The sequence below is a fragment of the Lynx canadensis genome, chromosome B3, assembly GCF_007474595.2.
Source record: "Lynx canadensis isolate LIC74 chromosome B3, mLynCan4.pri.v2, whole genome shotgun sequence".
NCBI classification, from domain to species: domain Eukaryota; kingdom Metazoa; phylum Chordata; class Mammalia; order Carnivora; family Felidae; genus Lynx; species Lynx canadensis.
Window position 1 is genome coordinate 131823245 of NC_044308.2, and position 12159 is coordinate 131835403.

The following is a 12159-nucleotide window of genomic DNA, read 5'->3' on the forward strand; positions in this document are numbered from 1 at the left end:
ATATTTTATAGAACATGAAATTAAGAAATTTTTGTTTTTATTTTGCGAAAAGCACAAATTGTTGGTTCCTCTGTTTTCCTTTTTATTCATGAATTTATTGATTGGTTTATTTCTCGACTGGGTTATTCTTGAAACAAATAATTATTGGGTACTGTGACGGATGTGAGGAGGATCGAGCAGGACAGATGCCCCGTTTCTGTTTTCTTACTCTGTTATGGACTCATTGCATTATAGTTCTGCTATGGATCAGATTGTCCCATTAAGATGTCATTTTAGATTTTTATCACAAATGTTATTTTCTGAAAGGAAGAAGGATTTAGGTAATGAGCAGAAAGCATGCATTTTCATGCCTTTTTTCCACAAACTCTGTTTTATGACATTATCTGGAAAAAGAAAAGAGGAATTTTTTTTTTTTTTTAACATTCTTAAGAAATCAGAGGTGCTTTTATACTGGTTACTTTGGGTGGCCTCCAGATTTCTTTTTAAATAAACCATTTCACACAAACACGAACATACAATAGACAAATGAGGATAATGTGAAGTGGTACTTAAGAAAGAATGAAATTGATCTTCCCATGGAAAACTATATTTGTGTCTTTCCATTCTTAATGCTTTTTCCATTTGTGGGGGCAGTGTTGACAAAACTTAAGTGCCATGTGGGTGGTTGATTCTGTGTTTATCTGCAGACAAATATGGAGGATACTGGAGGTAAATATAGAGAATGTTATGAAGTAATAGCAAAATGATAAGAAGAAGTAAAGCTGACTTATAGAAAACCGTATTTCTGCCTCTGAGTTCTTAATAACTCCCTTCCCTCCTCGCTTGTGCCTTTTGGGGTGATATTGGCAGTATTGGCAAAATTAAAGTGGCATGTGGGTTGATTCTGGAATCTTTATTTCCATATTCTCTTTAATTTCATCATCCTGAAGTTGTTGCAACTATAACAATAGCTAAAGGGTGACTGGTTTTTAAAAATATTAATGGTTGGAGCACTGTCGCTTAGAAATACACTGGATGGGATGCCTTGGGCTTAGTTAAGTGTCCAACTCTGGATGTTGTCTCAGGTCATGATCTCACGGTTGTGGGATCAAGCCCTGCCTCTGTGCTGACAGTGCAGAGCCTGCTTGGGATCCTCCCTCTCTCCCTTTACCCTACTCTCTCTCTCTGTCTCTCTCAAAATAAATAAACATTAAAAAAAAAAAAGAAATACACTGTGATGCTCGGTTGGTTGTATTCACAAACATTATGTAGCCTAGATCTGCCAAGGTCCCCTCTCCTGTGGACTTTTATAAACTTATGGCTTTTATATGACATTCTAGGCCTTTATGAATATCTGGATATTAGATTGATTTTTCAAAGATTCTTAAATGTTACATAGTCATTTATTTTGAAAAATTGAGAAAGACTTTAAAGAAATAAAGATCTGTCATCACTTTAACATTTTAAAATGTTAGTTTCTTTTAATTATAAATCTTACTACTATGAGTTTTGTTTGGCTCTTAAGTTATTTTCAGTATAAGTCAGAAATAAGGAATAGAATTAATTCAATCAACACATCATCCTTGAGTGCCTCTTAACAGCATGGCAACATATCAGAACCACAGAGATGTGTAAGAAGGGCTGCCTGTTCTCAGGGAACTTAAAGCCCATTTGAAATAGTCATAAATAGTTTTGTCTAGTGCAGCCTCAGTGTTCATTTGAGGAATGATCATTAAAATGTATATTTTTTACATTTTTATTCCATATCAATAAGTCATATTAATTTCCTTAATCAGTTGAGAACAAACACAGAGGTCTTACATAGGAAGACTTGTTTTAGGACCATAAACAAAATCAGCAGCCTGTAACAAGCACTAAATCTAACCTTGGGAAATTAGAATATGTAGCAAATTGAGAAAGACATATTTTTCTGAAAAAATAGAAAGTCTTTTATATTAAACATGAGAGTGTATGTGATCTATCTGCTAGAAAAGTTCTTTATAAAGATTAAGTTAAAATTAACATGTTCAGATATTTACAATGCAGTCCCAAATTGAGCTGATTGAAAATATGTTTTTCAAGTATTTTGGGAGATAATCTAACTGAAGTTATAATTTTTCCCCATTTTTTGCTTCCACTTTTATTTCTGGCTTGGAGGAAAAAAGAAAAATAAGCATACGAGAGTAGCATGTGGCTTGTTTTTAATTCACATAGCTTTCAAATAGAGGTTTTGATTTTCAGGTGCATTAGAACCTCAGCATGGTGACACGGTTCCTTTATAAAGAGTTTGCATCTTTAGAAGTCTCCCCTGGAGTAAGGGAAGATGAGGAAACACAAGGAAAAGTTATTAATTCTGTGGTGGGACATCAAAGGAACTCATCTGGCTTGCGTTTCAGCAATGAGTTCACATTAAGACATGGACAGTAATATGGGATATATTCTGAGATCACAGAACTGAAAATCTGAGAGATACTTTAACTGTTGGATATAATGATTATACTAACACTGGCTAAAGAGTAAGAGTTTTCCAATCTTGAGAGAAAGACTTGTATCATAAAACGTGAGAATTCTCTTTTAACTAATAACTTGAGTTTTTAGTCACTAGATCTTTACATGAGCTTCAAATTTGTGGAAAGATTGATTTGCTTTCCTTTTTGTCCAAATGGTTTCTACTTCTGTATAAAATCTGAATTCCTATTTAGTCATCTATAAACACTGGAAGGAACAAACTAGAAGATGTTGGAGAGAGAGGGATAAACCCATGTAAAATATGCAAGCAACTCAGATCTTTTTCAGTCTGCAGCAAAGGCAGGTCTGACCCTCAGCATCACTGGACGTGAGGCGAGGTCAGGATGATGGAACAATGGTGGTTGAAGACAGCAGATACCCAAGTGCCCTTGTCCTTTGACTCTTCTTCACGATCCTGTTTTCCAGGCCTTCTTCTGTCTGCTTACTTGACCTTTTTCTATTTCTCTACATCTGTCTATAAAGTGGGGCCTGAAGTTGGACCTGGCTGACACACCAAAGACTTGACCACCACTGACTTTACAGGGATCATTGGATGGTAGATAAAGGGTGGGGGGAGGGTACAACTTGGGGGATTTTTAAATATCCATTTTAAGCCTTGTATATTAGCATTGTATTCTAACATATTGTCCATCTGCTTTTCTTTGATCAGTTTTTACTATTCATCTGCTGTCAGCCCTCTGGTCTGGAACTGATTATTTAGGGAAAATTGGTGGAGCCATCTGGAAACATGAACAACTTGAGTTTCTGTCTGATTTCTAATGCATGTTTTGATTGATGCTAATTACACGGTTCATTTCATTATTTATTGTTTCTGTTTATTGTTAGAAAAGAAAATCCTAATCTAAAATGAGTTGTTTTCAAAGGCTTTGGACTTGGCTGCCCTCTCCACAGAGTACTCTCAGTACAAGGACTGGTGGTGGAAAGTGCAGATTGGAAAGTGTTACTACAGGTAAAATTTTGATGATTTGTGAAGGCCTTAGATGTAGTGACATATTTTAGAGTCTCAACTCTGATCATTATTTTTCTGGGTAGATTTCCTCAGGAAGAAATAAGAACTGGGCCTTTGACTTACTTGAGAAAGCACTTCCTGAACAATCACATGGTAACACCAAGAACTGATACCTTTAGAATAATAAAATTGTAGGGGCGCCTGGGTGGCTCAGTCGTTTGAGCCTCTGACTTCGGCTCAGGTCATGATCTCGCTGCTCGTGGGTTCAAGCCCTGTGTTTGGCTCTATGTTGACAGCTCAGAGCCTGGAACCTGCTTCGGATTCTGTGTCTCCCTCTCTTTCTGCCCTTCCTCTGCTTGCATTGGGTCTCTGTCTCTCTCAAAAATAAACAAACATTAAAGAAAATTTAGAATAGTAAAATTGTAGTGCCGGGCCAGGGAAACTGTGAGACCATCAGATACAACAGCACTTTTTAGATGAGGAGGCTGAGGCCAGAGAGAGCCTGTGATTTGCATCAGGAACTAGTTAGTATGAGACCAGTCAGTAACGGAGCAGTTAGAGCTGAGGCTGTTGATTCCCATTCTTCTCCTCTTGCTCTCAAGTCTTTTTATTTCCCCCAATGCCTCACATCTGTAGTGTGCTTTACAGTTGGGAGATAGCTTGTCCATTTGTTACTTTACCTTAAACCTCACAGCACCTGGAGGTAGTTGCAATTATTAGCCCTTTGTCCAGATGGGAAAAATTGAGCCTCAGAAAAAGTGACTTGTCCAGATTCACACAGCTAGTAAGTGGCAGGACAAGAATTAGAGCTGTTTTCTGAGGCCAGTTCTCTTATTTGCACAATTCCATGGTATTTCTCTAGGATCTGAATAATCTTCCATTAATTCACTTAATGTTTAAACATGTTTTTAAGCAAATTAGCTGCGAGGTCAGGAAAGTTGTAATTAATTTTATGAATACTGTACAGCAACTAGTAAATGATCTAAAACTTGTTTTCTACAATTGAAGTGCATTTGAAGCATTTGAAAAATAGAGACAAACGGGCAATTGTATTTTATAAAGATAAATATGTCTTTCATTATTCAAAACCAGGTAGACCGGTTACTCTGAGCATCCTTCAGATGAACTTATCAGTCCAACACTGTGAGGAAAAGGAAATATATAAATGGAATAAAAAGAATGCTTATTCTTTTTCGGTTGAAATTAAGACTACTTTCCACTTAGGTATTTTTACATAGAACTTACGTGTTTTCTCTGCTGTTAGATTGAGGAAGTATTTTCTACTAAAAGGTAATTTTGTAGCATTATACCATTAAATTTTTATGAGTATAATTTCTGAAGGCAAGCTTGAAATCCTGAGCTTCTAAACAAAAGCTTAAGAAATCTTTAATAATTAAAGACAAGCACAATTTGGACTCCTTCTGCCGTCCGTGTAAGATGGCATTTAAATGAGTGCACCTTGCCGTATTAGTCAGAGTTCTTCTCTGTCCCTTAATAACCTCTCATCTTTGTTGTGCTCAGCACTCCTGCATTCACTCACTAAGCTATGTAACGAGCTGCTACTCTGCCAGGTACAAGGGTTACCAATATTTATTAGAGAGTCTTTCCTTTAAATGGTTTACAGTTGGGGCACCTGGGTGCCTCAGTCAATTGAGCATCCGACTTTGGCTCAGGGCATGATCTTGCATTCCGTGGGTTCGAACCCTGCATTGGGCTCTGTGCTGACAGCTCGGAGCCTGGAGCCTGCTTTGGATTCTGTGTGTGTGTCTCTCTCTCTGCCCCTCCCCCACGCACACTCGCTCTCTCAAACATAAACAGAATAAATGATTTAAAAAAATCATAGGGGATTAGGGGAGGGAGGGCAGAAAGGGGAGGGAAGAGAGGACAGTAAACAATTATAAGCCTAGCTCCCACCATGATAGAAGCAAGCCCAGAAAAAGAGCTCCCACGTTGGACTGGAGAGGTCAAGGGTGGATTACCAGAGGATGTAGCCCCAAATTTTGCTCTGATCAGTAAATTCTGCCAATTCTTTGTCTACAAGTAGCTCTCACAGCTGTGCCCTTACTACCCATTCTCATACCAGTGCCTGAATTCTGGCTTTTCGTTTTGTTTGAATTGTTCCATTGGCTTCTAATCTGGATTCTCTGCCCCCATTTTCTTGCTCCATCAGCCCTTCTTAGAAACGACCGTCAGAACAGTGTTGTGAAAAAAACAGCTCTGGTTGGATTCTCTGGTTAATCTCCACCACCTGGAGGATGAAATCTGGATTTTAAATGTGGCACGCCTGATCTTGTCCAGTCCACACGCCTGCCCATCTCTCTCTCTTCCCCCATTACTTATTGTGTCCTTCCTTCCAGTTGCACCCTACCGACCTCCCTAGACAACTCAGCATTCCCCTACCATGCTGTGCACTGTGCTCTCTGTGTGCCTGTGCTGACAGTTTAGTTTGTTTCCAGCAGAGATGTTACGCAACCCCCATCCCACCCTCTCTAGCCTTCAAAGGCTTGCCTGTCTCTTCCTCCCTGAAACTATCTTGGTTCACTCCTCCTCTGTGCTCTCAAAACACTTTTTTTCCCTCTTATTGGCCATAATATGATTCCATTTATTTGTGAACGTTTTGTTTCATGCTTATTTGTGCCTTAAGGACATTGTTGCGATCTTCATTTTTGTGTTATGAAATGTGCGTGCAGTTGGTGCTTGACAGTATTTATTGAATTAAATTGGAGAGAAAAGCTCAGCAGTTGGTGGGTTATCTCTGGACTTTGACTCTCTGATATTGGCCGTTGTTCCTGAACCTGACTGATATTTTCATTATTCCTAGTCTTTCTTTATACATGGCCCAGTTAATTTCCTTTGCACAAGAACCCATGTGGTTATTCCTTTTTGATAGTACTAGAAGTTCTCTCTTGAGGGTGTGGTAATAAAAAAATATGTATGATCCATCCTTCCTTTCTTTGGTTTCCAGGGAAGTTAAATGGCTCTGATTGCTTTTTTGTTTTTTAACTTGTTTATCTTTCCATCACCATTGTTTGAAAAAAATCTGTTTTCTCATTCTTGTTTTGCATGTGTTTTATAGGATTACATTGTAATCCCTTTTAAATCATTTTTGGGAAGAGACATCATATTAGATAAAAATATCCAGACTCTCGTGGATAATTAAGTGTTCACAGAATTCAGTGGCTGAACTTTAGCCATATGCTTGAGACTTGAATGTTCAGTCGAAGCTGTGTAGAGAGTTATGCCGTTTTTCAGAACTTTAGAGTTCTTTGGTAACATTTTATGAATACTCTTGTAAAAGTTATATGGGGGCTTCTGCCGTTTAACACATTCTCTCTAATTTTAGGGCAGTGTTTGGGGGGAGGTTGCTTTTAACCCCATTAATCTTATATCTTCCAACAGCTGTTAGGATACAGCTGTTTCATTCACTATGAACGGAAGTAGACTGAGGGAACATACTGTGTACTGTTCCAACTTTCACAAAGTAAAAGCATCGTAAGGTGCCCAAGTAGCTCTTGGCTGGCGAGCAATGAGTAGTTATGAGAAAGCCCGACAGATCTAGGACAGGCTCAAGTATGCTTCCACGATTGAGTTAGTGGTAATAGAACGTTCCCTGGGCTGATATCAGGACGGCTTCAGTGAGACAAGGAACAGATCTCAGATTTGTAGACTAGGACAATCTGTATTGGATACGAAGACAAAAAAGGAGAAGAAAATGTTTCTAGAATCACAACATGGCATACCTGTTTCCCTCAAGTAGCAGTTACTACTTACATCAAAACTGTTTAAGAATGGCTTTAAAAATGGGCCTTTGTCCCAGAGCAGGTAATATTTTCATAGAAATGCCATCAAGTTCTTCTAATAAAATGGAGACCTTAAGCATTTATTCAGGTCACTTGCCATATGTCCAGCTGATCATAAGCTCTTTGGGTGGTAAACTGGTATGACCTGGCTCACTGGCAGCTGTTAGCCCTGCTGTCCAGACAGACTTTCTACACACCGTTTGAGGGTTGCACGGGCCGTGAACATGGGAAATAGGCAACTTTTTGCTAAACTGTATAAACATAATGCGAATATTAATTTATATGTGTGTTTGACATTACCTTCTTTAGTACACATTTACTCTTCGAGATAGAAATGTAACTTGTCTCTATTCATATCCTCAGTGTGTGAATAAGTGCTAGAGTATTTTTAAGTTGAATGTCTAATTTTTTAAATGACTGTTCTTAGGTTAGGAATGTATCGTGAAGCAGAAAAACAGTTTAAATCAGCCCTGAAGCAGCAGGAAATGGTAGATACATTTCTCTACTTGGCAAAAGTAAGTATTCTTAAACTGGAGTGAAATCTGTCTTCTCAAAATAAAGGTTCAAATTCTGGCCAGTATACACGGAGAGTTGCCAGTTTCTTCAGGAATATTTGGCAAGTTAATGTGCTCAGACATATTTTTCTTTATAGCAAGTGGAAAAGTGAGAACATATGGAGGCTAACGGTCTCAGGAGAAATTGATTGCCATGAAAAATAAGAAAACCCCTTTGAAAGATTGCCCATCAGAGTAGAAGAAGCTGCCGTAGGCTTGTCACCACCCTCATGGGTAACAGGCCCCAGAGAGGCCATAGTTCCTACAACCTGCCAGACTCCCACCTCAGCACACGGTAGAGAACGGGGACTGTTTTTACGTAGGTCCTTCATTTCCTGGCTTGGCCATAACAACAAAGATTTCCCCTTTAGTGAACACCTATTCAGTACAAGGTATTATATCAGGTCTGTTCCACACACAGTTTAATGTATGATTCATAGCAACCCTACAAGGTAGGTTTCACATTTCCATTGTACTTTTATGGCCACAGAGACTTAAAAAAGCTCCAGTAGGGTTTTCAGGGTCACTTGGCTATTTAGAGCCAGCACTGAAACGCAGGTCTTCCTACTCACTGTCCCCTGCTGCCCCCCACAGCCACAAAAGAGGTGAAGGGCCACTTAGAATTTTCAGTCCTGGGAGAAAAGTTACATCTTGGCCCCTCACCAGGGCTTCTAGAAACATTTGATGAAGTGGCAGTTAGGACATCATCATACTGTATCTTGAAGAATTTTTTGAAAATTAAAAAGTGCCGGGGCTCCTGGGTGGCTCAGTTGGTGAAGCGTCTGCCTTTGGCTCAGGTCATGTTCTATCTCATAGTTTCTGGGTTCGAGCCCTGCATCTGGCTCTCTCTGCTGTCAGTGTGGAGCCTGCCTCAGATCCTCTGTCCTCCCCTCTCTCTGCCCCTCCCCTGCTCTCTCAAAACAAAACAAAACAAAACAGAAAACAAAAAACACTTTAAAATGAAAAAGTGTGGTAAAGGAGGTTGAAAAGAAGAGATATAAAAGGAAGAACTACTTCCTAAATACGGTTTTAAGAATTTGTGTACTAAAAGGACACAATGAAAGTTACATCATATAATCTTACGGTGCCAAATAATCTTGATATATTTACTGTAGTTTTCAGGGATGTTTGAAACTAAGTCCACCTTCGGTACGTTACATATTAAAATTCTTAAGGAAGCTTCTAAGCATCACAGTAGACTTTTAAACTTTTCTGACACCTTGAAATGAAAACTTAGGTCACGCTATTTGTCATTTTCTTAACTGATAATCACTTGCCCGGTGGTTAAAAAAAATATGCTTTTTAACTATTGTTAAGTGCATGGTTTGACATATTTTTCCATAAATTGATTTGCTTAAATCTCTTGTTGCCTTCATGACTGTATAAAAGTAAAATTTTCTTATTTTCTTTAATATATAAAAGAGTAATTGCTAGGTAATAAACATCAATCTGATTTAGGAACAGTATTATTTCTGCAAATATTAGATTGTTAATTTAAAAAATTATCAAACATATTGTATTACTTAGTATATTAAATATTTTATTTAAAAAAGTAGTTCAGTAGTGTATGAAGTAAATATTGAAAATTTTTCATCCATACCTCTCCTTTTAATCTCATATGTAAGCATTAGACACTATACACAGTTTTCCCATGAAGACCTTCTTCAAAACACAATTTGGAAAGAAACAGAGGATCCAAGATCATGAAGAAAAAATGTCATAATCTTATGTTTCCATCCCTAAAACTATAATTCTCTACTTTAGAAATTTCTATGAAGTGTGTGGTTTATCCACGCTACTGTTCTAATTGCTAATTAAGTGGAAGCCATTGAGTGATGACTTTCTCAACTCCCTGACGCCATTCTTCACAAGTCTGTTTGTCTTCTATTTCTGGAGGCCCCTTTTGAAAACCAGCTTCTCCAGAGTCTCTGCTGCTGCTCTCTTGCAGACTTTGTTGTTCCTTGGGTCCTTCCTCTTTCTTCGTCTTCAACTTCGGTCTCGAATTTGGTTCCTTAGTGCCCGCTTATAGACATACTTGTATCTGTCCTATCCTAAACAGATTTTCCCTTGTTCCTTTCTTGCTGAGTTACTGCTCAGTCTCTGTGGCAGTACAAGGCCACAATGAGCATTTGTTGAAGGGATAAATGAATAAATGCTTCAGATACGACACGTGAAGGTAAAACTGTAACATCACTATTGGAAATTAACTTCTTACTGTAACATCTAGGAGATCATGTGTCACTAAGCAGTAATTATAAACTTGTCATAACAAATACTGTTATTTTAAGTGCGAGTACTTTTATTGGAATGTATCTTGGTTTTAGGTTTACGTCTCATTGGATCAGCCAGTGACGGCTTTAAATCTTTTCAAACAAGGCTTAGATAAGTTTCCAGGAGAAGTAACCCTACTTTGTGGAATTGCCAGGATCTATGAGGTAAGGCTTATTCAAAAAGTTGGTGTAAAATTGAAGTTAAACGCTACTTAAGAAGTTCATAGGCCCTTGGGGTCCTAGGAAGGAGAACAGTTTATAAAATTATGATCACTGGCCTGTGGTTTACTAACAGAGTCAGAGAGTTTTAGTGTATGTGTTTAGTCAACTAAGTTTTTAAAATTTTTTTTTTTTCAACGTTTTTATTTATTTTTGGGACAGAGAGAGACAGAGCATGAACGGGGGAGGGGCAGAGAGAGGGAGACACAGAATCGGAAACAGGCTCCAGGCTCCGAGCCATCAGCCCAGAGCCTGACGCGGGGCTCGAACTCACGGACCGCGAGATCGTGACCTGGCTGAAGTCGGACGCTTAACCGACTGCGCCACCCAGGCGCCCCAACTAAGTTTTTATTATGAAGTATTTAAAACATACAAAAGACTATAAAGTATGGTAGGAGGTAGGGGTTTAAATGAGTTTCCCCCTATAGATAGCTTTTTGTCCAGCACATCTTTTGATCCTTCTCCAAAGTCTGTAATGTCAAATTATCAACTTTTTTTCTATACATGGTAGGTATGTTTCGGGGGCTGTCTATTCTATTCTATTCTATTGGTCTGTTTGTCTATCCTTGTACCAATATTATACCACCTATGTATTGAAGCCTCAAATACCATTTGGCACAGCTCTGTGTTCATCTTTATCAGGAATGTTTTGTCCATTTTGGACTTTTGCTTATTCTTACAAATTTTGGAATCATGTTGTCAGATTCCATGGAAAGCCCCACTGAGATACCTTCCTGTTGCCTAATTACTGTAGCTTTACAATAATTCCTCTACCAAGTTGGACAAATTCTACCACCTGTTCTTTTTCACAGATGGTTATTTTTGATCCTTTGTTTTTCCATATTGATTTTAGGATTGACTTATTGAGAACCACCAATAATCAAAATAACTCCTGCAGGCATACTGATTGGAATTTCATTGAATATATGAATGATGGGGTGGGTGGGCTGCCTTTCTTCCCACTCTCCATCATGGTATAATTCTCCCCTTATTTAGATCTTGTTTTGTGCTTCAGTGAATATTTTGTAATTCTCTCCAGGAAGATGTTATTTTGGTGGTTCCCAAAACCACCCTGAGGTTCAGTGCTTTATTAGAAGGACTCAGGATTCAGCATTCAGTGGCACTCACAGCTAAGACTTATTATACCAAAAGGCTATGAAGCAAACTCAGTAAAAGGAAAAGGCACACAGGTCAAAGTTCAGAGGAAATCAGGCACACAAGTTACTAGGAGTCTTCCACCAGTGGAGTCACACAGGACACATTTAATTCTTCTAGTAACAAGTTGTGACAACATGTATGAAGCATTGTCTATCAGAGACTTGATACTCAATGTTATTACTGGGGGTTGGTCATATGGGCATCTTCTGCCCATCATGTACCAAAATCCCAGACTCCAAGAAATAAAGCAGGTATTCACATACCACATCAGATTTATGCACCACATTGTTTACACAGATAGTTTAGGTGTGTGAGCCCCTCTTATCATTTGAGGGAAGTTTTATATCAATATAAGAAACCCTCCAAGTTCTCATGTGCCAGCCAAGGGCCAACCTTATAAGCAGGCCTTTTTTTTTTTTTTTTTTTTTTTTTTGTTTAATTTACATCTAAGTTAGTTAGCATATGGTGCAACAATGATTTCAGGAGTAGATTCCTTAATGCCCCTTACCCATTTAGACCATCTCCCCTCCCACAACCCCTCCAGCAACCCTCTGTTTATTCTCTATATTTAAGAGTCTTTTTATGTTTTGTCCCCCTTCCCTGTTTTTATATTATTTTTGCTTCCCTTCCCTTGTGTTCATCTGTTTGGTATCTTAAAGTCCTCATGTGAGTGAATTCATATGATAGTTGTCTTTCTCTGA

At 38.4% G+C, this 12159-nt stretch overlaps 1 protein-coding gene across 2 annotated transcripts in view; it reads left to right on the plus strand.

Moving 5' to 3' along the window:
• TTC8 (tetratricopeptide repeat domain 8) overlaps positions 1 to 12159 on the plus strand; it is a 59274-nt gene that overhangs the window by 25924 nt on the left and 21191 nt on the right. The window contains exons 7-9 of one of the 2 annotated variants that reach the window (XM_030319757.2): positions 3372 to 3457; positions 7685 to 7772; positions 10136 to 10246. The exons of the other annotated variant lie outside the window; for it this stretch is intronic. Coding sequence (XP_030175617.1) covers positions 3372 to 3457; positions 7685 to 7772; positions 10136 to 10246 — 285 coding nt within the window. The remainder of the gene's footprint in view (positions 1 to 3371; positions 3458 to 7684; positions 7773 to 10135; positions 10247 to 12159) is intronic. 2 annotated transcript variants of the gene reach the window in all.